Below are 26,865 nucleotides of genomic sequence, written 5' to 3' on the forward strand. Positions count from 1 at the left end.
AGGACTCCACCCCACCACCCCGTTTGCCGCCATTTGGGCCTCGAGGTCCTTGCAAGGGCAGCAAGGCCGTTTGGACCTTGCTGGATGTTGTCTATTGTTGCTGGTGGCGAAGGGGCCCCCATAACAGTTCAAGCTTCAGGGTCCCAAAAATGTAGGGCCGCCACTGATTCCACCAGCCATTTCTCTCCTAAGAAGAAGAAGAGTTGGCTTTTATATGCAGACTTGCTCCACCACTTAAGGAAGACTCAAATTGGCTTGCGATCACCTTCCCTTCCCCCTAACAGACACCTTGTGAGGTAGGTGGGGCTGAGAGAGCTCTAAGAGAGCTGTGACTAGCCCATGGTCACCCAGCAGGCTTCGTGTGTAGGAGCGGGGAAACCAACCCGGTTCACCAGATTAGCCTCCGCCGCTCATGTGGAGGAGTGGGGAATCAAACCCAGTTCTCCAGATTAGACTCCACCACTCCAAACCACCACTCTTAACCACTACACCACGCTGGCTGAAGTAAATTTGCATGCCACAGAATCCCTGCACACTTTCCCAGGTGTGTTTGAGAGCTGGCGTTCATTTTGTGGCTGGCCAAGTCAGTCGGGCCTGACCACGGGGACCGCGCATGCTGCCTGAGATGTACCCTATCCTCCCCTGCATACACACTGGGAGAGCACAAAGTCAAGCTGCCTTTCAGGGGAGATCATCTGTCGTGGCGGATCATTCCACTGGTGAGCTTCCAGGGCATTCCGGGGCTCCGTGAAAGACAGCTTGGAAGCCATGGGTGCGCACACAAAACACGCACGTGCACAAATTCAGGAACGCCCAGCCTAGCCCACAAGAAGGATGCACAACCCTACATGCTTGCAGCCACACCTGCTAATTCTAGAAGACATCTAGTTCTGCCACAACGCAAAGGTGGGTGCTAATGATTTATGAAGCTACGCTGGTGGTGACCGTAAATTATTGAAATGAGCATGAAAGATTAAGCAGCCGGGTTCTTTTGGAGTGGCGCAGAGTGTTAAGCTGCAGTACTGCAGTCCAAGCTCTGCTCACGACCTGAGTTCGATCCCGATGGAAAGTTGGTTCCAGGTAGCCGGCTCAAGGTCGACTCAGCCTTCCATCTTTCCGAGGTCGGTAAAATGAGTACCCAGCATGCTGGGGGTAAAGGGAAGATGACTGGGGAAGGCACTGGCAAACCACCCCGTAAACAAAGTCTGCCTGGTAAACGTCGGGCTGTGACATCACCCCATGGGTCAGGAATGATCTGGTGCTTGCACAGGGGACCTTTACCTTACCTTTTCCTTTTGGAAGGCAATCATGGAAAGGGTTTGCAATCACCTCTGCTTCCCAAGAAGAGCATTGGCAACGCTTTGCAAACCCAATGCCTCCGCTTTATTGCCTGCCCCTAACCATTAGGCATGCAGCGAAAGTGGATCCGGAGGTGAAACTGAGTCAGCCAATGGCCCTCGCAGAACAAGGACACCCCTGAACCTCCCTGGATGGGGGCATTTCAAGGCAAGATGATCAGTTCACCACCCAGAATCCTCTTGGTTCTGGGAATCAAGTGATCCCAATCACAGGCCACGGTGGAGAGAGTGGACTAGGGTTGCCAGGTACTAGCTGGAGATCTCCCGCTATTACAACTGATCTCCAGCTGACAGAGATCAGCCCACCTAGAGAAAATGGCTGATTTGGCAACTGGACTCTATGGCGTTGAAGCCCCTCCCCTCCCCAAACCCCACCCTCCTCAGGCACCGTCCCAAAAACCTCCTGCCGGTGGTGAAGAGGGACCTGGCAACCCTAGTGTGGACAGACCTGTCCCAGAATGCTAGAGCTTGAGGGCATCCAGTATAGCTGATGGGCAGTAGATTTAGGATGGACAAAAGGAAATATTTCTTTACACAGAGAGGGACTAAAATGTGAGATTCACTTTCAGAGGATGTAGCGATGGCCATAGGCACTGTTCCCCCCCCCCCCGTCAAGTCACAGCTGACTTATGGTGACCCCGTAGGGTTTTCAAGGCAAGAGACGTTGGGAGGTGGATTGCCCTTGCCTGCCTCCGTGTCACGCCCCTGGTATTCCTTGGAGAGGCCTCCCATCCAAATACTAACCAGGGTCAGGGCTGAGAGCGTGTGACTGGCCCAAGGTCACCCAGCAAGCTTCCATGGCAGAGTGGGGATTCGAACCTGGGTTTCCCAGGCCCTAGTCCAACACCTTAACCACTACACCGCGCTGGATCTTGCCAGAGGCAGAGACAGTTTTAAAAAGGGATTCATCAGATACACGGAGGGTAGGTCTATCAGTGGCTACTAACCATGGTGACTAGAAGAAGAAGAAGAGTTGGTTTTTACATGCTGACTTTCTCTATCACTTAAGGGAGACTCATACCGGCTTCCGATCACCTTCCCTTCCCCTCCCCACGAGAGACACCCTGTGAGGTAGGTGGGGACCAGAGAGCTGTGACTAGCCCAAGGTCCCTCAGCTGGCTTCACGTGTAGGAGCAGGGAAACAAATCCAGTTCACCAGATTAGCCTCCGCCGCTCATGTGGAGGAGTGGGGGAATCGAACCCGGTTCTCTAGATCAGAGTCCACCGCTCCAAACTAAAGGAAACCTTGAGGTTCAGTCAACCTCTGAATATTAGTGCCAGGAGGGAAAGTCAGGGGATCTCCTTGGCCTCTATGCCCTGTGGTTGGACCTCCAGAGGAGCTGGCTGGCCACTGTGGGAGAACGGACCGGACGGACAGCTGGTCTGATCCAGTAGGGTTCTTCTGACAGCCGTAGTTTCTTTGGAGGCAAAACAGATGTTCATAAAATTATGCATGGAACAGAGAAAGCAGATGGCACAAACGTTTTCTTCTTCTCCCACAATAGCCGCCGTGGTGGCGTGCATGCGGGCAGAAAGGCCAGGGTATGAATTTTGTAAAATAAATTAAATAACACTAAATCTTGTGGGCACCTAAATAAAAGGATGGCTTATAAGATTCAGGATAGACAAAAGAAATGCAATTCAGGTACGGAATTCACGGCCACCAAGATGTAGCAATGGCCATTAGCTTCAGTGGCTTCCAAAGGTACAGTCATGGATAAAATTCATGGCTATTAGACATGGTAAGCAAATTTTAGCCTCCATGTTCAGAAGCAGTATACCTGCAACAACAGAGGATTCTTTGGAAGACACCCAAAAAAGAAAAAATCCAGCATGTTTCTTCTGATACTGTTCCAGGGCCATCTTAAACAGTTACACCGACTTCAGCGGATGTAGAAGGACATAACTATACTTAGGATTGCACCAGTTATATATTGCCAAACATGGGGCCATTGGAACTGACTTACGCTGACCCCGTGGGGATTTCAAGGCAAGAGACATTCAGAGGTGGTTTGCCATTGCATGCTTTTGAATAGCAACCCTGGACTTCCTCGGTGGTCTCCCATCCATGTACTAGCAAGGGCCAATCCTGCTTAGCAGACAAGATCTCTCAGGTAAGCCTGGGCCATTCAGGACAGGCAAATATTATATATCATTTCTTAATTTTTTTTTTTAAGCCACCTGTCATATTTTGAAATCAAAGTTGGTTGCAGTCATCAAATATCCGAGCGCACGTCTGGCAAACAGTTGCACATCTGGAGACTATCAGAGGGAGAATGTATGGGGAACCACAACTGTGTCGGCTTTAACAGAAAGCAGGAAGGTCGTGGCTTGTGTATCTCATGGTCATCCTATCTGCAGGAGATAAGGACCAAGAATCAGCAGAGGTGCGGAAAGGAGTCCTTGTCAGGGGCAGAGTGAGAGATGAGCTACAAACTATACCAGAATAATTACGTTTATGACCACTGAGGAAGGCCTGTCCAGGCCGAAACGTGCCTGGTCTAGTACTGGTCATTCATTGATTGTATATCAACTGTAGGGTTGCCAGGTTCCAGGTGGTGGCGGGTAAACCCCCGCTAATCCACCTGGCAGCCCCTCGACCAGCTGAGGGTCAGCGTGCAACGCGTGCACGTGCACCTGCCCACCGCGCCACATCACTTTCTGTTTACACCTGGAAGCGCTGCATTGCTATGGGCCTTTTACCACTCAAACCGGTGACGCGATCGCTTTGGCTCGGCCGCGCACGCACAATTTTCCCCCCAACTCAGCCCCAAAAACCTCCTGCTGGAGGAGAGGGGGGACCTGGCAACCCTAATCAACTGTGTATAAAAATGTTATAACTGGTATTTTTATATGCAGCCTGTATTCCAGGCCCTGTGTTTTTAACAATTTTATAATGTGCGCCTAGCAATAAATGTCATTATTTTGCTATAGTTTGTAGCTCAAACTTTGAAGCTCTCTCTACAACTTTGGTTGAGGTTTCTTCTCCCCTTTTTGTGGTTGTTCTAGCAGAGTGAGGGACGGCCAGCAAAGGCCCATCACTGTTACGGGTCAGTCACGAGCAGAGAAGCATCATCTCTGCTCCACGGCCAAAGCTGCCCCAAGACGATCGCCTTCAGAGACGCGCAGCTCTCCGCAAAGACAGGGCCATTACACCGCATTAAAATCACACAGCCACACAAGGCGGGGGCAGACCCGATCCATCAGAGCGATTACAGGGACGCTGTGTGTAGAGAAGTCTTGGGTGGACACCCACCAGGAAGAAGCCTCTCTGAAGGGGCGTTTTGCAGGCCCTCCTGGCCCCACAAGCGTCCTTCCTCATTGCCTTGATTTCCTGCCCCGGGGGCTGTGAGCATCAAGAGGCCGGTTGTGCGCTAAACTGACTTTTCTCTCGCACACTCTGTTCTCTCTTCCGCTACAGAGGCTATAAATCCCCTACCACTAGAAATACCTTAATGAAATAATGGACAGCTTCTATGAGCACAAGCTGCAGAGGAGGGTGCCTGTCGTGACTCTGAATGATTTTGTACTGGCTGTGCCTCCTTTCCAGTCAACCTCCCTGAAGACTAGGAATTCAGATCAGAAGACAGCAGAACTAACAACAGAATCATAGAATCATAGAGTTGGAAGGGACCACCAGGGTCATCTAATCCAACCCCCTGCACAATGCAGGAAATTCACAACTACCTCCCCCAGACCCCCCCCAGTGACCCCTACTCCATGCCCAGAAGACGCCCTCCCTCTCATCATCTGCCTAAGGTCACAGAATCAGCATTGCTGACAGATGGCCATCTAGCCTCTGCTTAAAAATCTCCAGGGAAGGAGAGCTCACCACCTCCCGAGGAAGCCTGTTCCACTGAGGAACCACTCTAAATCCTTCCTAATGTCTAGACGGAAACTCTTTGGATTTAATTTCAACCTGTTGGTTCTGGTCCGACCTCCTGGGACAACAGAAAACAACTCGGCGCCATCCTCTATATGACAGCCCTTCAAGTACTTGTAGATGCTTATCATATTCCCTCTCAGTCTTCTCCTCTTCAAGCTAAACATACCCCAGCTCATATAAGAAAAGCCCTGCTGGATCAGACCCAGGCCCATCAAGTCCAGCAGTCTGTTCCCACAGTGGCCAACCAGGTGCCTCCAGGAAGCCCACAAGCAAGACGACTGCAGCAGCACCATCCTGCCTGTGTTCCACAGTACCTCATATAACAGGCCTGCTCCTCTGAGACTGGAGAGAATAGGAATGCATCATGACTAGTATGCATTTTAACTAGTAGCCATGGATAGCCCCCTCCTCCATGAACATGTCCACTCCTCTCTTAAAGCTCCTTCAGCCTTTCCTCATAGGACTTGGTCTCCAGACACCTCACGATCTTCGTTGCCCTCCTCTGGACACGTTCCAGCTTGTCTACATCCTTCTTAAATTGGGGTGCCCCAAACTGAGCACAGTACTCCAGGTGAGGTCTAACCCGAGCAGAGTAAAGTGATACCATCACTTTGCATGATCTGGACACTAGACTTCTGTTGACTCTGAATGATTTTGTATTGGCTGTCTCCTTTCCAGTCACTCCCTGAAGACTTGGAATTCAAATCTTATCTTTGCACTGGGTATGATTGGATAATCTAATCACTCCGAGGGTGGATATGCAACAGAACTACTGCCCCTTGTATGAGCCTACCCATTGTATCTCTCCATGAGTCAGTGCTCTGGCCTCACTTCAATCCAGTCAGTAATTTTAACCCATCTCTGTACTGGAAATGTTTGAATCATTCCGTCTCTCTTTTGCAGTCAGACAGCAGAGGAGGGTGCCTGTTGTATCCCTGCATGTGCCTCTAGTAGGGTTGCCAACCTCCAGGTAGTAGCGGGAGATCTCCTGCTATTACAACTGACCTCCAGCCGACAGAAATCAGTTCGCCTGGAGAAAATGGCAGCTTGGGCAATTGGACTCTATGGCATTGAAGTTCCTCCCCTCCCCAAACCACCCCTCCTCAGTCTCTCCCCATGTGTTTCCATATACCAAGTATTCTGGATGCTACCTTCTGGTTCCCTCCCCTCAATTTAAGGTGGTCTGCTGAGCATCTGCTAGTGTCCCTTCCTTTTCTATAGCATCTCCCACCTTGTTAGGATTGTCAACCTTCAGGTGGTGGTTGGAGATCTCCTGCTATGACAACTGATCTCCAGGCGACAGAAATCCGTTCACCTGGAGAAAATGGCTCCTTTGGTAATTGGACTCTATGGCATTGAAGTCCCTCCCCAAACCCTGCCCTCCTCAGGCCCTGCCCCAAATCTCCTGGTAGAGCATCTGCTTGGCATGCAGAAGGCCCCAGGTTCAATCCCCGGCATCTCCAGTTAAAGGGACTAGGCAGGTAGGTGATGTGAAAGACCCTTTTCTGCCTGAGACCCTGGAGAGCCGCTGCCGGTCAGAGCAGACAATATGGACTTTGATGGACCGAGGGTCTGATTCAGTATACGGCAGCTTAATGTGTTCTTCATGTGTTCAACTCGGAGCTGGCAATCCTAGCCTCTAGACTAAGTTGCCCTCTCTCCAGTAAGGGATGAGCAGAGGGAGTTGTGAAGGGCACACTTTTTTACATGTTTGGATACATTGTGGAATCTGATGCCCTGCATATATCAGACTTAGGTTACTTGCCTAGGGTGTGCTGTGCTCTCTGGGATGCCGCGCTACTTGGAGAAGGATAAATGGTAAAGAATCAGTCAGCTAAGGGAAGAGAGGTTTGGCTCTGGCCAGGATGGCTCTCTTGCCTCCCACCTGGGAACCTAAAACCCGTGCCTGCCAGGGTGACAAACGCCCTCTGCAAAATGGCTCCAGCCACCTGCACAACGCAACATGCAACTTTCCCCAAGCATGTGCATGGGCGGTATGCTACAACCACCCCCCAAAAATGGCATCTTAGGGTTGCCAACCTCCAGGTGGTAGCTGGAGATCTCCTGCTATTACAGCTGATCTCCAGGCAACAGAGATGAGTTCCCCTGGAGAAAATGGCTGCTTTGGAGAGTGCACTCTATGGCATTATACCCTGTTGAAGTCCCTCCCCAAACCCTGCCCTCCTGAGGCTCCACCCCCAATATCTCCAGGTATTTCTCAACTTAGAGCTGACAACCCCGATCTTAGTGGATCATAAGAACATAAGAAAAGTCCTGCTGGATCAGACCAAGGCATGTGAAGTCCAGCAGTTTGTTCACATAGTGGCCAACCTGGTACCTCTAGGAAGCCCCCAAGCAAGACGACTGCAGCAGCATTCTCCTGCCTGTGTTCCGCAGCACCTAATATATTCGACATGCTCCTCTAAGACTGGAGAGAATAGGGATGCATCACGACTAGTATCCATTTTAACTAGTAGCCACGGATAGCCCTCTCCTCCACAAACATGTCCACTCCCCTCTTCAAGCCTTCCAAGTTGGCAGCCGTCACCACATCCTGGGGCAGGGAGTTCCACCATTTAACTATCATCTCCAGCACCTGCCTATACCACCCACGGCTTGCCTGGATATTTTGATTCGGCCGGCATCCTCCAAGCGGCAAATCCAGTTTAAGCCAGTCAAAGGCTGGCAGGGGAAGCACACCCTAGGCCGGCGCATCGCTTCTGGCGCTGAGCGCAAGGTGAGAATGGCACCCGAGCATCTTTTTCCAGGTGGTACCCAAAAGCTAGTTGCGATGCCCCCGCCGTTTCATTTTGCCAAGAAAGGTGTGTGTGTGTGTGTGTGTCCCATAGTACAGAGCAGGTTTGGGGAGCTCCAAAAGAGACGCGCAGTCAGCCCCGGCTTGTCAGAATGTGCCCGGGGTTGCCATGGGAACCGCGCAGTTAATTAAGGCTTACACGCTGCCGGAGCCAAGCCGGAGAGAGGCCTCCCCATCACCGCCGGAGCTCCAGCCCCCCGTCCCTGGGCGACAAAAGAACATGCAATTAGCAGAGACCCATCCGTCAGCAAAGGACTGCCATTAGGCCACGGGTGGGGCCCTTCTCCACCAGCGCCCCCTCTCTCGATGGAGACCCGGGGGGCTGCAGAGAACCGGCTCACTCCCGGAGTCTCTGAAACAGCCTCCGCTGCACACTCTGCTAGTTGTTCTGGCGCAAGAGAGGACACCCTGCTCGGGTGTGCGCGCACGTTGGCTCGCAGGGGACACGAGGACGCCACGCATGCAAGATGCCATATGTTCGTTCAGTTGAAAGGACGCGCTGGGGGCGGGGTTGCCAACCACCAGGTACTGCCTGGAGAAATATGCACAAGTACCAAGAAAATAAATAGTACTGGGCTCTGTATTGCAAATGATACTCTATTCCATCCGTTCCCAACCGGGGGTCCGTGGACCCCCAGGGGTCCGCGAGAACTAAATTAAGGTCCGCGAAACAAAGTTATAAACCCATAATAAATTAATATTTTCAATTAAAAGTTCTCTATTATAAAAATATATATTCAAATATTATTCTAAGTTTAATGTATAACTAACAGTTATGATTAAAGTTTATTTTCCAATTCTCAGAATTTTTATTTTGAACCTTGGGGTCCCTGCACCGAACAAAAAAGTCCTAGTGGTCCCTGGTCAAAAAAAGGTTGGGAACCACTGCTCTATTCATATAAGAAATTGGTGCAAAAAATGTGAATACAAACAATTATAAACGGAACAACACCACATATAATACAGCTCCTACGGGCTGCTCAGTACTATACAATAATATCGCGAACTTCTTCCAATCAGTCAACATTGACTCCAACTTGTTGATAATCAAACAACAAAGCAAACAAGAGACGAGGAACGCGGCCCGGATGAACGTCGCGTTTTCGCTACTGCAAAAGCAGCTTCTTCAGCCGTTCGCCTTAAGCCTCATGTACACTCCTTTCTGATGTTAGAATAAGGATGGAAAAAAACTTTTTAGAAATTATCACCACTCTCTCTGCGCTGCTCGGCTGCTCTCCCAAGGCTTTGGCAACTGGACTCTATGGCCTTGAAGTCCCTCCCCTCTCCAAACCCCCCACCCTCCTCAGGCTCTACCCCAAAAAACCTCCCACCAGTGGTGAAGAAGGACCTGGCAACCCTATACTAGCTGGAGATCTCCTGCTATTACAGCTAATCTCCAGCCGAAAGAGTAACAGGCACAATTTTGATTTTTTAAGCTTGACAGGGATGATGATTTGTGAGGGCCGAAAGGCAGAAAACCAGGACTGATCCTCGTAAAAAAAAAGTGGCCCCTAGGTAAATTTAAGGCCACCTGTTTATGAGTGTATTATGAGGTTTTGTTGAGGTTTTATTGTTGATGTTTTAATGATACGATGATTTAATGTATTTTAATTATTGTTACCTGCCCTGAGGCTGGCATGCTGGGGATGAGGGAGGGCTATAAATTCAAAAAAATAAATAAAAAGTGAAGATTCGGCTGGAGATTAGCTGTAATAGCAGGAGATCTCCAGCTAGTAAAGGGTTGCCAGGTCCTTCTTCACCCTGAGGTGTAACCCAGACTGCCCCATCTCTTTCCTCCTGCCCCATGCCGTTGCCGTGACCACTCTACCCTACTGTCCATAAGCATTAGCAACGGCAGCCCTCAATAGCTGCTGCCTGTAACAAGCCATTGTTCAAGAGGGTTATTAGCAGCCAGCCGTGATCACACATCACGTAGGCAAGTTAAAAACCTCTTGCTAAGTGAGATTTGAAGGCGGGGCAGGGGAAGAGAATGATGCTTTTCAATATTTCAGAGGGATGCGCTGCATCTCCTTTCATGCGCTCCCAAACACTTGCAAATAACATGAAATTACTCGGGGGGGGGGGGGAGAGGAGAAGAATGGGGAAAGAAGGGGAGGAGGGGGAGGGGGAGGAGGAGAGAAGATGCGGAGTTCATTCTTTTTGCCAAAAAAAACCCTTAAATGTTGGGTTGGTGCTTTTATTCCTAGGTAGGATTTTTTTTTTTTAAGGAGGAAAGGTTGCCAAATGGAATTCAGGAAGCATTCAGAGGTGGGAATGCGCACCTCAAGGGTTGTCAGCTCCGGGTTTTCAAGGCAAGAGATGTTCCCAGCTAGTTGGCCATTGCCTGCCTCTGCAAAGGGATTGTGGACTTCCTTGGAGGTCTCCTATTATGGTTGCCAGATCCCTCTTCAACAACAGCGGGACGTTCTTGGGGCGGAGCCTGAGGAGGGCAGGGTTTGGGGAGGGGAGGGACTTCAATGCCATAGAGTCCAATGCCAAAGCTGCCACTTTTCTCCAGGGGAACTGATCTCTATCGGCCGGAGATTGGTTGTAATAGCGGGAGATCTCCAGCTATAGGGTTGCCAACTGCCAGGTAGTAGCAGGAGATCTCCTGCTAATTCAACTGATCTCCAGCCGATAGAAATCAGTTCCCCTGGAGAAAAGTGGCAGCTTTGGCAACTGGACTCTATGGCATTGAAGTCCCTCCCATTCCCCAAACCCCACCCTCTTCAGGCTCCGCCCCCAAAATCTCCCGCTGGTTGCGAAGAGGGACCTGGCAACCCTATCCAGCTAGTACCTGGAGGTTGGCAACCCTGTCTCCCATCCAAGTACTAACCGGGACTGACCCTGCTTAGCTTTTGAAATCGCACGAGATCAGACAAGCCTGAGCTATCTATATCGAGTTTTCCCCCCTATAGGCACTGATAAATGCCTCCCGTTTCTGGCATGACTATAAAACCAAGTATCTGTAATAATGGTAAAAGGTAGCAAAACAGAGGTTTAAATGTAGGGCTTAAATCCATTAGCGCATTACGCAACAGATAAGTAGTGATTTGTTAGGAAATGGGAATCACCAGGCCTCTAAACATAAAAGAAAAGAAATCAGCACTGGTGCTAGGTTGTAACAGCAGGAGATCGCCAGCTAATGCCTGGAGGTTGGCAACCCTAGTTTGCGTATCTAATTTTGGTGGTGGGGGCAGCCTAAACAAGGTCTACTTCCACATGGAGATCGTACTGCCTGTGGTGCATCCTCAGTACTGCTGGGAATGCAAAGGGAATCACAGAGATCAGTTCACCTGGAGAAAATGGCTCTTTTGGAAAGTGGGATTCTATACCATTATTCCCTATTGAAGTCCCTCCCCTCCCCAAACCCCACCTTCCTCAGGCTGGACCTCCAAAATCTCCAGGTATTTCCCAACCCAGAGCTGACAACCCTATGTTCAACTAATAAGCCTAGTGGGTCCCTCTTAGCCACTGGCAGGAGGTTTTTGGGGCGCAGCCTGAGGAGGGCAGGGTTTGGGGAGGGGAGGGACTCCGATGCCACAGAGTCCAATGGCCAAAGCGGCCATTTTCTCCAGGTGAACTGATCTCTATTGGCTGTATAAAAAAAAGGTAAAGGTCCCCCGTGCAAGCACCGGGTCATTCCTGACCCATGGGGTGACGTCACATCCCAACGTTTCCAAGGCAGACTTGTGTTTGCAGGGTGGTTTGCCAGTGCCTTCCCCAGTCATCTTCCCTTTACCCCCAGCAATCTGGGTACTCATTTTACCGACCTCGGAAGGATGGAAGGCTGAGTCAACCTTGAGCCGGCTACCTGGAACCGACTTCCGTCGGGATCGAACTCAGGTTGTGAGCAGAGCTTTTGACTGCAGTACTGCAGCTTACCCCTCTGCACCACGGGGCTCCTCTATCGGCTGTAGATCAGTTGTAATAGCAGGAGATCTCCAGGTAGTACCTGGAGGTTGGCAACCCCAACATGGGCTCTCATTAGGGTTGCCAACTGCCAGGTAGTAGCAGGAGATCTCCTGCTAATTCAACTGATCTCCAGCCGATAGAGATCAGTTCCCCTGGAGAAATTGGCCGCTTTGGCCATTGGACTCTTTGGCATCGAAGTCCCTCCCCTCCCCAAACCCTGCCCTCTTCAGGCTCCGTCCCCAAAATCTCCCACCGGTTGCGAAGAGGGACCTGGCAACCCTAGCTCTTATCCCTACGCCACTGGTGAGACCAGTGTTTCCCCACAAGAGCAGCTAGGACCTGGTTGTGGTGGTGCTGTTTCCCTGTATCCATGGCTGGAACAATCACAAGTTGTGCCTTCAGTATACACCAGAGGCAAGCAAGAAAAGACGGCCTCTAAGGGCATCCTTACCACTATCTTTGATGCCAACCAGGAGGAGAAAATTAGACCTCCCACCCCCTCTCACACACATTTTAGTTTAGGAATTAAAAGTATCCAGTATTTGAGTTTTTGGACTTTTTTTTTTTTTTTTAACCAGTATCTGCTTGAGGGTGGAATTTGGCCCCAGTATACAGGTTCATTTTGGATTGTGTCATCATAGACATCTGTGTCATTGGCCACCAAGATCAAGTTAATTCAGGCCATCGTATTCCCTATTACTATGAATGGGTGTGAAAGCAGGACATTGAAGAAGGCTGATAGGAAGAAAGTAGATTCTTTTGAAATGTGGTGTTGGAGGAGAGGGTTACGGATACCCTGGACTGCCAAAAAACACAAATCAGTGGGTTATAGATCAAATCAAGCCTGGACTGACCCTAGAAGCTAAAATGACTCAACTGAGGCTATCGTATTTTGGTCACATTATGAGAAGACAAGAGTCACTGGAGAAGACCATCATGATAGGAAAAGTTGAGGGCAGCAGGAAAGAGGAAGACCCAACAAGAGATGGATGGACTCAATAAAGGAAGCCAGGGCCCTCAGTTTGCAAGACCTGAGCAAGGCTGTCAAAGATAGAACATTTTGGAGGACATTGATTCATAGGGTCACCATGAGTAGGAAGCGACTTGATGGCACTTAACACACGCATAATGGTTCATGTTTAAAGAAAAGTCTTATTCCATCTTTACTACATCGGGCAAAATATTTATACAATCTGAAGAGAAACCAGAGAACTTTTAAGCTCCCCGCCTGTCTCTTAGAGGCTAACTGATGGTCAATGGAAACGAACCCTGTGTGCACTTGCTTCAGCTAAAACTCATATTACTACACCGAGAAGATAAATGCTCACCTCCTGTAAATCAATGGATTGAGGACTTTACAATTTTATCAGTATTTGAACACATGGAGCATAGACAACAATTGTACAGACGTATTTTTAGATATTTGGAAATCTTTTATTGAAACTTATGTATAGATCTGCTACCCCATTATTATGTTTTTTCCCTTCTTCTCTTTCAGGCCAGTTCACATAATTTTATATCTCTCGGCCTGCATCTTGCAAAGTTGGAGCTAACACGTCTCCAAACGGCTGAGATGTATTTTTTAATTTCATCTGTTTATTTAAAACGTTTGGACACAATCTTCTTACCATTTAAGGCCCCCTCAGGCCTGCACAATCAATTGCAATAAAAGCACAGCGAAGATTTCTCCAAGAAAAGAGGAGAAAATGATAGCTGCAGCAACCAATACAAACAGCGCAGAGAGAAATCGACGGACTGTAAAATGGAATTAAATAAGCTGATCTGTAAACAGAGGCTGACCGGGAAACAGAAGAGGCACTGGAGAGATGTGCCTGGGGAAAGCATTCTGCCGTATAGGGACAAGGTTCCTAACCTCTAGAACAGGGGTGGGGAACATCAGGCCCGGGGGCTGTTTAAGGCCTGTGAAATCATTTGGTCTGGCCCTTCATGGGTCCTGGCAGATCTTTAGCTCAGAAGGATCTAAGACTGGCGATCCATCCCCTCCCGCAGACAGGAATAACCTCTATTCAAGGCGGATGTCAGTTTGTTTTGCTGAGAAAAGGAACCTTTTCCCCCCCTTGCAGAAGAGTCGTTAGCTATGGAGCTGCTAGGACCACCCAAGAAACTGTGTTAACCCTTTCCCACCCGGGCCGTGGAGAAACGTATTCCCTCTGTACTACAAGAGGGCTGGGGGCAGAAGTGGCAACAATGGAGGGGTTAAAGGGGGCAGGGCCAGAATGTGCGGGGGGGGGAGAATGTGCGGGGGGGGCACCCAGCTGGTGCAACCGACCATCCTGTACCACCAGTTGGATGCCTGCCTGCTTGCCTGCATGGGGGGGATCATCTGGGGCAGCAGCTACTTGGGGCTTGGTCGGCTAATTTTTAAGTTGATAGTTTTGTATGGCCCGCGAATGATGCTATAAATATCCAAATGGCCCTTGGCGGAAAAATGGTTCCCCACCCCTGCTCTAGGAGGTGGGTGGAGATCTCCTGGGATTACAACTGATCTCCAGGCGAAAGAGATCCGTTCTCCTGGAGAAAATGGCTGCCTTGGAAGGTACGATATGGCATTATACCCTGCTGAGGTCCCTCCCCTCCCCAAACCCCACTTTCCTCAGGCGCCACTCCCCAAATCACCAAGTATTTCCACACTTAGAGCTGGCAACCTTGTGTAGGGACCATAGGGTTGCCAGGTCCCTCTTCGCCACCGGCAGGAGGTTTTTGGGGTGGAGCCTGAGGTGGGTGGGGTTTGGGAGGGGAGGGACTTCAGTGCCATAGAGTCCAATTGCCAAAGCGGCCATTTTCTCCAGGGGAACTAATCTCTATCAGCTGGAGATCAGTTGTAATAGCAGGAGATCTCCAGCTATTACCTGGAGGCTGAATTCAAATCCAACACAGACAGGCAATGATACCTATTGACTCTATATTGTTACAAAACCCACATCTAGCATATTAATTTCACATGAAAGAATCCAAACATGAAATGTTCCACCAAACGAAAAGCTCATACTGATGTATAATTTTCGTTTGGTGGAACATTTCATGTTTGAAATATTGTCGAAGGCTTTCACGGTCAGAGTTCAATGGTTCTCGTAGGTTATCCGGGCTGTGTAACTGTGGTCTTGGTATTTTCTTTCCTGACGTTTCGCCAGCAGCTGTGGCCGGCATCTTCAGAGGAGTAACACTGAAGGACAGTGTCTCTGAAGGACAGAGTAACACTGAAGGACAGAGACACTGTCCTTCAGTGTTACTCCTCTGAAGATGCCGGCCACAGCTGCTGGCGAAAAGTCAGGAAAGAAAATACCAAGACCACGGTCACACAGCCTGGATAACCTACGAGAACCAATTGCATGTTTGTATTCTTTCATGTGAAATTAATATGCTAGATGTGGGTTTTGTAACAATATAGAGTCAATAGGTATCATTGCCTGTCTGTGTTGGATTTGAGTTTAATTACAGTAGGAACACAGTGGTGTCATATTTCCTGTAAGTACCTGGAGGTTGGTGACCCTAAGGGACCACCACTGAGAAGGTCTTGTCCCCCTCCTACCACTCACCTTGGATGTGGAAAGATTCTGCAGCCCTCACGCACTACCAAGTTTACAGCATGTACCATCAACTACAGCTGACCCCACTCACCATATCAATTTTGGGAAGGGAGGAGGAAGTGCTAGAAGCAAGACCAGGGTACAGATTAGGCAGAGATCAACAGATTTCCCAAATTCATTTTTATGCCTCTAGGATTTCTCCCAACTCCACCTTCGGACCACAAAGCCACCGCCCATTGGCAGCCAAGCCAGTCGATGCAACGCTGGTACCTCCTCTGAAGGAACACAGCACCTAGAGTTGCCAGGTCCCTCTTCGCCACCGGCGGGAGGTTTTTTGGGGGGAGCCTGAGGTTGGCGGGGTTTGGGAGGGGAGGGACTTCAATGCCATAGAGTCCAGTTGCCAAAGCGGCCATTTTCTCCAGGGGAACTGATCTCTATCAGCGGGAGATCAGTTGTAATAGCGGGAGATCTCCAGCTATTACCTGGAGGTTGAATTCAAATCCAACACAGACAGGCAGGAGATCTCCAGGTAGTACCTGGAGGTTGGCAACCCTAACAGCACCCCACTTGGCCTGCTCTGGATCCTCAGGGCCACGGGATGCCTGTGCACGTCCAGCAGAACCAGGACTTCAGCAGATGATCTTAAAACACAAGGAAGTTCATGGGGGCACGAGCGGTTCCCGGGGTGCCCCACTGCAGGGATTAAAAGGCCAAAACCAGCACTAGAGAAAAAAACCATCAGTAAAGAAAGTTTCGTTCTGGAAGGGCCAATCTGGCCCCCTCTTTCCAGAATGTTTGACATTTCCAAAGGCTTTCCCTCGCAAGGGACAGTCGGAAACAGTCTCAGGTCGTTTATGCATGGGTACTTTCACTCACGTTCACCCCCAGTCTGTCCCGGTTGTTCCTTGGAGTTATGCATGAGTTTTCCCTCCATTAGAGAGGACCTCGTGGCCGGCCCTCGCAAATCCCAGGTCATCCTGCTCCTGTAATAACCCAGTTCTTCGATCTCCCCTGAGAACAGCCCAGGTGAAATCCCCATGCGTAAGGCAAAGGAAGCTTGGGGGAGTGACATTTCTCTCACAGAAAGCACTACAGCCAATTACAAAGCAGCGTGTCAAGGGGCGGGGATCCAAATGCTTCCTGCTTCCTCTGAGCAGAAGATTTAAAAAAACGAGGCTTGGGTTTCTCCCCCCCCGCCCCAAATCCTTTTAGAGAGCTCCATTTTTTAAAATGCTTTTTTTCTCCGCACTTGGGTTTCTGCGGGGGGTGGGGGGGCTTTTCTCACACAGTAAGCACTACAGCCAATTTCAAAGCAGGGTTTCAAGGGGAGGGCACTCCAATGCTTCTTGATTTGAGCTTGGAGACTGCTGGTGCATAGTTTTGCAACCGGTAAGTGTGGGTCCAGCGAGCAACGAACCTCAGGGAAAACTCCCGTGCATAAACGACCTAACTTGGGAGTTACCAAAACCTGGAGAACGTCCGGACTTACCCCAGGGAGGGTCTTCTGTTCATGCAGCGCTGTTTGGGCTTTGATAGCGGAATCTCGGGCGCAGTAGGTGAGGAAGGCGCACCCTGCAACGGGAACGAGAGCACACGGAGTCAGTCCACGCGCAAGGCAGAGTTTTTGCTTTCTGCGATTCCGATACGGACCCTCAACCTGCCTTAACTCCCTGCAGAGCCCTCTCCTCGCCAAATCCCCCCTTTATGGTTTCCTTGCAAAGTATTCAGACAAGCAAAGAGTTCACAGCGTTTGTCTCGCATTCTCTGTAAACTTGTGTGAGAGGAAAAAAGCAGAAGTATGCAAAGGGAGAGGGTGGGGGTGACTAGAAAATACTTTTTAAGGGTGAACTGAATCTTAAGGGGGATGAGCAACCTAGAGCTGCAAAACATAGGCTTGCCAACCTCCAGGTTCTGCAACGGAGTCTTCAAATACAAAAGTAGAAAAAATCTTATTAGTGCTTACACATATATGACATAACCAAAGTGAAAAACATAGACAAGAACTAAGGAAATATATACAATATATACAGCATAGGTTTTGGTGCAGTCTCTATGCAACATAGCAAAACTATCTTCTAGGTATATATGTCTTTCTTTTCTTCAATAGGTCCAATAATAGGTACAAAAATCCCAAAAGAGTCACTTTTTGGGAAATCTTGGGGGACGGCCATTTCAAGGTCTTTTCTTCAGCCCCAATCAAAGTTATGTTTCCAAAAATAAACTCAATTATTATGTATTTCACTCTGTTCACAGTTCCCCGAAGGATACTCCAAAGTGCAGCCGAGTATATATTGTATATATTTCCTTAGTTCTTGTCTATGTTTTTCACTTTGGTTATGTCATATATGTGTAAGCACTAATAAGATTTTTGCTATTTTTGTATTTGAAGACTCCGTTGCAGTTTTTTCTAACCAATTGGTATTAGCACGGAGGGCCCTTGTTATTTTGGATTGTAACCTCCAGGTTCTAGCTGGAGATCTCCTGCTATTACAACTGATCTCCAGCCGACAGAGATCAGTTCCCCTGGAGAAAATGGCCGCTTTGGCAACTGGGCTCTATGGCATTGAAGTCCCTCCCCTCCCCCAAGCCCTGCCCTCCTCAGGCTCCGCCCCCAAAATCTCCAGGTATTTCCCAACCTGGAGCTGGCAACCCTAGCCAGACACCAGGTGGGACCTGATCGGTGTTGTCCTGGGATTATGACCCCTCCCCAAACTACAGGGATCAATGCCACTGTTGGAAATGGAAGGTTGGTAGGGTGGACTTTATTGTGCCACATTTAGGGTTGCCAACCACTAGGTGGTAACCAACCAAAAAGATCACCAATACGGTAAAGTATAAGTCAGCAAAAAATACCAGTACAAGGCTCTATCAACAATCATGTATATACTGAAAAAACTCTCTCTGTACATACAACAGTGTGCAGTGTAACGGTGCAAAATAAACATACAACCAAATTACAAAGACATACAAACAACTATACAAGAATATTATATAACACAACAGAAGTCATACAATTTCTTCAATAGTCCATTGGACCTTTCTTCCAAGTATAGTCCAAAAAGGACCTATAAAGGTAACTTACCTTTATAGGTCCTTTTTGGACTATACTTGGAAGAAAGGTCCAAACCACCAGGTGGCAGCTGGAGATCTCCCACGATTACAACTGATCTCCAGGTGACAGAGCAATTTTCCCCTGGAGAAAACGCCGCTTTGGAGGGTGGACTCTGTGGCATCATAACCCAACGAAGTCCCTCCCTTCTCCAAACCCCGCCCTCCTCAGGCCCCACCCCCCCAAAATCTCCAGGTATTACCCAACCCAGAGCTTGCAACCCTATGGGACACCCAAAGAAACACGGAACACTATCAGTAATAGCTCCTCAGAGGAAAAGAAGGGTAAAAATGAATGTGCTAGATAGGTAAAAAGATAAAAGCAGTCACTGGATTCTCATGACTTGTTGGGGGGAAAAAAAGAATATCCCTGCTGCCTGTTCCCAGTAATCAGAGGTATATTGCCTCTGAACATGGAGGTTCTGTTTTAACTGCCGCAGACCTTGGAATGCACTAACAGCAGCCAAGACAATGGTCTTTTATGCATGGCTGTTTCACTCGCTGTCACCCCTCTGATGACTGCGGGTCTTTGTTTGGATTGTGCATGCCGTTCGCCTCGCTCCCCCTCCACCTGCGTTTCCGCATGTTTTGCAGGACCTGTTTTATCTTGAATGTTAAAACGTGGGCAAAACGCAGCGGGGAAAGCGAAGGCGACCTCTGACAGTCGGAAACGGCATGCACAATCCAAACAAAGACCCGAACTCGTAGGAGGGGTGACGGCAAGGGGAACAGCCATGTATAAAAGACTGACGGTAAGAGGGCTCGTCTGAAACCCTTCTTGTCCGTAGCCATCCATTTCGCCTCCGCACCACAGAGAGGCCCGCAGCACTCAGCTTTAAATTTTTAATTCTAATTAAAAGGCCCCCAGGAACCAATCTGGAACCAATCTGGTGATCCTTTGGACCTGGCGTACTATTTATTTTCATTTGCAACCACATGGGGAGGTGGAGGAAGGGAGGAACCCATCACTTCACTCCTGTGCTTATTTTTAGTTTTTCGCAAAGGGGAAACACGTACAGGCACGCTTGCAAAGAATAGGAAGCAATGAAAGACTCCCCACCCACCCCCCAAAAAAACTGCATTCACAATCCAGCAACCTTTCACTGGAAATAACCAAACAAGGGTGATAAGACTGGACATTAGCTGGCTGAATAGGCACCATAGATAGGTTTGTCAACCTCCAGGTACTAGATGGAGATCTCCTGCTATTACAACTGATCTCCAGCCCTATAGAGATCAGTTCCCCTGGAGAAAATGGCCGCCTTGGCAATTGGACTCTATGGCAGTGACGTCCCTCCCCTCCCCAAACCCCGCCCTCTGCAGGCTCCACCCCAAAAACCTCCTGCCGGTGGCGAAGAGGGACCTGGCAACCCTAACCATAGATTCCTTCTTCTACCATGGAGGGTGAAGAATTGATGCAGGTGGTTTGGGCCCCCTGATAGGGATGCCAGCCTCCAGGTGGGACCTGGAGACCCCCCTGGAATTACAGCTCATCTCCAGAGTACAGAGCACAGTTTCCCTGGAGAAAATGGATGTTTTGGAGCAACCCCACCCCAAAATCTCATCCACCGAGGGAAAACAACTGCAATTCTCAGCATACGCTCCAATTCTGCGCCCGTCCATCCAGCGTCGTATTGGGGCACACACAAAAGACATTACAGCAAAGAACACGGCAAGCAATAAATTCCACTATGTCATTTAGACCCAAGGAACAGTACCCTGCTGAAGCAAAACAGGTCTGGGTCGAGTCCACGCCCAGACAAAAAATACCAGCAGATGTTGTATGCGCCACTTTGAGATTCATGGTGGAAGAAAGTCAGAATTTAAATTACTTATCGACAACACTGGCCTTCTACATGTTCAGTCAATTGAATCCCAAAATTGGGAGATTCCTGGAGATTTTGGGGTGGAGCCTGAGGAAGGTGGAGTTTGCGGAGGGAAGGGACCTCAGTGGGATATCATGCTATGGAGTCTATCCTCCAAAGCAGCTATTTTCCCCCAGGCTCTGTAAACCAGTTGCGATACCAGGAGATTTCCAGGTCCCACCTAGAGGTTGGCAACCCTATGGGAAAAAATTAAGTCCCATAAACAATAGTAATCAAGTTAGCCAAAAGCATCACACCAACATCACCCAAAACAGCCCTCTTTCCTCTCAGGACTGCACAAACACAATTCCCAACACCAGAGATACCAACATGTACAATTTACCCACATTAACTATCTAGGCAGCACGTAAGGCCCGCAGCCGTCAACCCTATGATCAAACCCCGTGCCCTAGACTTGTCTTATCATGTCCCCGAGTATCCTTGGCGCTAGAGGAGACTGGTTCGCCGTCCGGGGAAGGGGTTCCTTGGAAGGGATTATTTCCCCCTTCCTCAGCCTGACACCCCCCGTCCATCCCAAGACCATCACTCTGCCCCACCATGGAAGAAAGACACTTCGAGCTAATATCTGAAGAGCTCATCTACGTACCCTGGTGTAGTGGTTAAGAGCCGTGGTTTGGAGCGGCGGACTCTAACCTGGAGAGCTGGGTTTGATTCCCCACTCCTACACATGAGCGGCAGGCGCTCATCCGGTGAACTGGATTTGTTTCCTCGCGCCTGCACATGAAGCCAGCTGGGTGACCTTGGGCTAGTCACAGCTCCCTTAGAGCTCTCTCAGCCCCACTTACCTCACAGGCGGTCTGTTGTGGGGAGGGAAGGGAAGGAGATTGTAAGCCGGTTTGAGTCTTCCTTAACTGGTAGAGAAAGTTGGTATATAAAAACCAACTCTTCTTCTTCTTTGCCCTTCTCGGCTTCCTGAACCTTAAGCAGGCAAACTTGTTCCCCAAGAGTCAGTTGCCTCCTCGACCAAGCACACACATGAACATCCGTGAAACTGCCTTTGGACCCTTGGTACATCAAGGCGGGTATTGTCTACTCAGACTGGCAGCAGCTCTCCAGGGTCTCAGGCGGAAGTCTTTCACATCACCTACCTTCCTGATCCTTTCAACTGGGGATGCCAGGGATTGAACCTGGGACCTTCTGCATGCAAACCAGAAGCTCTTCCAATGAGCCACAGCCCGTCCCCGACGCCTGTCGGGGAGACAGTCATACAAACCCCACTCTACGCATAGCTCCCATTCCCCTCCCCCAAGCTGGTTTTCTACCATCATCACTGGTTTCATCTTTTTAATGCTTTTTAACTTAAAGATGAGGTGTTTATTTGGAACTGCGGAGTTATCTGATGAAGCGCAAAAGAGTCTGGGGTGTTCTGGCATCCTCTCCCAGTTGCTTAACTCAAGACACTTTGCCTCTGGGGCTCTCTGGATCTCAGAGCCAGCGTGAGCTCTAACTCCGATATAAATCTTTTTTAAGCCACACTGACAGCATTCCAGGATGTGCAGGGGTGTATTTGCGCCAGATTCCAGGGTGTCAAAGGTGACAATGAGCCATTTTTAAGCACTTCTCACTGGCATTTAATGGAGGGCAACAATCTCATTGAGAGCCAGAGTGGTGTAGGGGTTAACGCGTCAGACTAGGACCTGGGAAACCCAGGTTCGAATCACAGAATCATAGAATTGGAAGGGACCACCAGGGCCATCTAGTCCAACCCCCTGCACAATGCAGGAAATTCCATACTACCTCCCCACTTGTGCGATGGAAGCTTCCTGGGTGGGGTTGCCAACCTCCAGGTACTAGCTGGAGATCTGCTATTACAACTGATCTCCAGCCAATAGAGATCAGTTCACCTGGAGAAAACGGCCACTTTGGCAACTGGACTCTATGGCGTTGAAGCCCCTCCCCAAACCCCACCTTCCTCAAGCTCCACCCCCAAAATCTCTGGGTATTTCCCAACCCGGAGCTGGCACCCCTACTTGACAGCAAAAAAACAACAACCCCCAAACCAATCTCAGGTCCATATTCCAAATCAAAACTTGGAACAAGCTGCAGTTCTTTATGGGTAGGTGGGCACAGGGGTTCTTCATTGCATCTCCCCCCCTTCCCTTTTGGCTATGCTGGAGGCCTGAGCAGTTTCCCCCACATGTTCTTTTTAGCCTTAAGGGCACCCGCAGAGATAAGGAGGAGTCAGGACTCTGCTCTTCTCCCAGGAAATAGGTCACTACAGAAGTTCCTGAGGGCAGGCTGCGGGGTGGTGGCCCCGGCGGATGCCCAAGCAGGCCGAACCCTGATGCCAAGTCCCACACACAGCCTTATTTTCTTTAGTAATTTCTCCTTCGTATTCCTCTCCCATTTATCACCTCGGTAGCGAGCTTACTACAGGAGACTTACACAACTTTAAGGTTGACAATGAGGAAATTGAAATTGTTGAACACTTTCTGTTCCTTGGCTCCATCCTCAACCAAAAGGGAGGCTGCAGCCAGGAAATCAGAAGGAGGTTGAGACTGGGAAGGGCAGCCGTGAAGGAGCTAGAAAAGATTCTGGAGTGTAAGGATGTGTCACTGGCCTCTAAGATCAAGTTAATTCATGCCATCGTATTCCCTATTACTATGTATGGGTGTGAAAGCTGGACAATGAAGAAAGCTGATGGGAAGAAAGTAGATTCCTTTGAAATGTGGTGTTGGAGGAGAGTGGTACGGATACCCTGGACTGCCAAAAAACCCCCACAAATCAGTGGGTTATAGATAAAATCAAGCCAGAACTGACCCTAGATGCTAAAATGACTAAACTGAGGCTATCGTATTTTGGTCCCACTATGAGAAGACAAGAGTCACTGGAAAAGACAGTCATGCTAGGAAAGGTTGAGGGCAGCAGGAAAAGAGGAAGACCCAACAAGAGTTGGATTGACTCTGTAAAGGAAGCCACAGCCCTCAATTTGCAAGACCTGAGCAAGGCTGTCAAAGATAGGACATTTTGGAGGACTTTGATTCATAGGGTCGCCAGGAGTCGGAAACGACTTGACGGCACTTAACACACACAGTTAGCTTACTATCAGGTATATCTGATAGCCTTCCTTTGTTTGCGCCGCCTAATCGCATTCTCAGGTTCTGCATGCTGTTCTCTTTCATAGGTTTTCTGTACATTTTTTTTTGCATTGCAATATATACCGCTGGAGAAATGCACACCCCGTTGCAGGATTGTGGTCAGCCGCGAGCTGAACCTGAGTTGGCCGTTTCACGCGGCAGCAAAGAATGGCTATTGCCATCAGAAGCCGCATTAATAGAAGCCCGGTGTCCAGATCATGAGCCAAAATAACTCCGCTCAAACCTGAGTGTTTGAGAGAGACCTCCTCTGAAGTCCTGGGTCTGTTCTGGGCACCACAGTTGAGGAAGGATGGAGACAAATGGGAACGGGTTCAGGGAAGGGCAATGAATCCCAGTGGTAGGGCTGGGAAATACCTGGAGATTTTGGGGGATGGAGCCTGAGGAGGGTGGGGTTTAGGGAGGGGCTTCAATGCCATAGAGTCCAATTGCCCAAGCGGCCATTTTCTCCAGGGGAACTGATCTCTGTTGCCTGGAGAACAGTTGTACAAGTGGGAGATCTCCAGCCACCACCAGGTCTCTTTCAAGGCGAAAAGACTGGAGTCTCCACCGCGGGCTGCTGTGCATAATGAAACCAAGAAAGCCAGAGAAAGTGGTGGGTGGAGAAGAGGACATGACCAAGCCCTGAAGACTTCTACTCTTAACAAGCTGGTGAGAAACAAAGAGGGGATCGCAGCAAGTTCTACTTCTTTGCCCCAAGCGATCAAACTCTTCCAGCACAACTTGCTGGCCCTCTCTTGTAGCGTCACAACAAATCTCAAACTTGTACGGTTGCCAACTCCAGGTGGAGACATGCCTGGAGATTTGTGGGTGGAGCCCCCCTCCCAAGCAGCCATTTTCTCTGCAGGCAACTGATCTCTGTAGTCCAAAGATCACTTGTGATTCCAGGAGATCTCCAGGGCCCCCCGGAGGACCAGGCAAGTGAAACTGCTCCTAGGGTTGCCAGGTCCCTCTTCGCCACTGGCGGGAGGTTTTTTTTGGGCGGAGCCTGAGGAGGTTGGGGTTTGGAAAGGGGAGGGACTTCAAAGCCATAGAGTCCAATGGCCAAAGCGGCCATTTTCTCCAGGGGAACTGATCTCTATTGGCTGGAGATCAGTTGTAATAGTGGGAGATCTCCAGCTAGTACCTGGAGGTTGGCAATCCTAATTGCTCCTCTTCCTCATCCCTGCTGCACCTCCCCACTCCAGCCCAACAACCTGCCAGGCTCTTCCTTTGCACGGATCCCACGACCCCAAGAATTATCTTTCCAGGTGTGAGGTGGGGCTGCAGGAAGCGGAGCCGAATGAGGGGAAACGTTTGCTTAGGGATGATTGGATCCGCTCCTCTCTCTCCCTTCATCCATTTAGGACTAAAACACTTTATATAAAGTTTATATAAAAGCAGATGAGTAAATAAGAAAATAACATTCACTCGGCCCAACGACAGCCGCCATGTTTGCAGTTTGCGTCCACGTTTCAGGTCTGAATTTATTCTTGAAAGAAGCGCACGGATGAGCGGCATCAGAGAATCCCCCAAGCACCATTTCAGTGTTTATTCTCTCACAGTCCACCACCAGATCACACCATATAATGTAAATAGAATGGATTAGACTTGTATTTTATAGTACTGGAATGAGCTGGGACAGGGGGGGAGATCTTCATGTATTTTTAAATTCACTTCCGAAAGTTCGCCAAAAGAGAAGATAAAATTAAACCCCTCTACCTTCAGAAACAGAGCAGAAACATGAAACAGACAGGCCTGCCACTCACACACCACCCTTCTTCATAGGGTTGCAAACTCCAGGTTGGCCAATTCCAGGAGAATTGGGGAGGGTGTGTGTGCTGGGGACAGACTTCTGTGGGGCATCATGCCATAAAGTCCACCCTCCGAGGCAGCCATTTTCTCCAGGGGAACTGATCTCTGCATGTGATCTCTGGAGATCACATTTAATTCCAGGGGATCTCCAGGCCCCATGTGGGGGCTGGCAAGACAACCTCTTCAAAATATAAAATCACCAGAAATTTTGAAACCGTGGCAGACTCAACCAAAACTGGTCTTCCCCTCTCTGCCTGCCTTTTCCCTACTGGGGTGAAAAGCATCCCAGGAGGCAAATTTGGTCAGAGAAAAGCCACTGGGGTCATAGGGTCGCCATCCTCCAGGTGGCGCCTGGAGATCCCCCAGAATTACAGCCGACCGCTAGATGACAGAGATCAGTTCCCCTTGGAGAAAACGGCTGCTCTGGAGTCTATGGCCTTATGTCCTGCTGAGATATCTCTCCTACCCAAATCCTCCCTTCCCAGGGCTCCACCTCCAAATCTCCAGGAATTTCTCAACCCAGAGTTGGCAACTCCAATCAGGGAGGATCAATATTTACCCCCACACACACACACATACAACTGCTTGGGAGGCGCATAGGGTTGACAGGTTCCTCTTTGCAACCGGCAGGAGGCTTGTGGGGTAAAGCCTGAGGAGAGTGGGGTTTGGGAAGGAGAGGGGCTTCAATGCCATAGAGTCTAATTGCCAAAGCAGGCATTTTCTCCAGGGGAAATTATCTCTATCAGCTGGAGATCAGTTGTAATAGTGGGAGATCTCCAGCTAGAACCTGGAGGGTGGCCACACTAGAGGTGCAGCCGTAGAACATGGGTGTCTGGTTGACCTTCCGCATCAAAATCGGTTGACCTGCATCAACATCATCTCTAAGACATTTCCCCCCCCCCCCCATCGCCTCCTCCCAAAGACACGGATCTTTCCAAACCTCCATCTTCTTCTCCTGCAGCTCTTCTTGCTTATCCACATCTCCTTAACAGGGACAATTTGGGGACATGAAAAACGGAACAGATTTCTAGGGGGGGGGGCCTTCCATGCAATCAAGCACCATCTGCAGACACCTTCAACCCACTCACCAGCTGGAACAAGCAACCCATGGAGAAGCTTCAAAAAGAAGGGAAGGAAATGGGGAGAAAAACGGGGGTGGGGGTGGGGAGGAAGGAAGCAAGCCTGTCCCCCTTCCCCCCACCCCACCTTTGTTCAGGATGACAAGTCAGAACTGTGGAAGGCCTCAAGCCGGGTGTTCTCACTTCCCTTAAGGCCAAAATTAGGCCTATCATCCCTGCTGAATTAGACCAGTGGTCCATCTAGTCCAGCATCCTGTTTTACACACCAGACAATCACTGTACCTGGAAGGACCAATAAACCCATGAACACACTGGGTGCAAAGGAAGAACCCATGAACCTTGGTCCATCAAAGTCAGTATTGTCTACTCAGACCGGCAGCG

General features: G+C 49.5%; 1 protein-coding gene across 2 annotated transcripts in view; it reads right to left on the bottom strand.

Moving 5' to 3' along the window:
• CELF5 (CUGBP Elav-like family member 5) overlaps positions 1 to 26,865 on the bottom strand; it is a 65,139-nt gene that overhangs the window by 32,282 nt on the left and 5,992 nt on the right. For both annotated transcript variants that reach the window (XM_056867483.1, XM_056867484.1), the window contains exon 2: positions 17,012 to 17,094. In XM_056867483.1, coding sequence (XP_056723461.1) covers positions 17,012 to 17,094 — 83 coding nt within the window. The remainder of the gene's footprint in view (positions 1 to 17,011; positions 17,095 to 26,865) is intronic.

The sequence above is a fragment of the Euleptes europaea genome, chromosome 2 (genome assembly GCF_029931775.1).
Source record: "Euleptes europaea isolate rEulEur1 chromosome 2, rEulEur1.hap1, whole genome shotgun sequence".
Lineage (NCBI taxonomy): Eukaryota > Metazoa > Chordata > Lepidosauria > Squamata > Sphaerodactylidae > Euleptes > Euleptes europaea.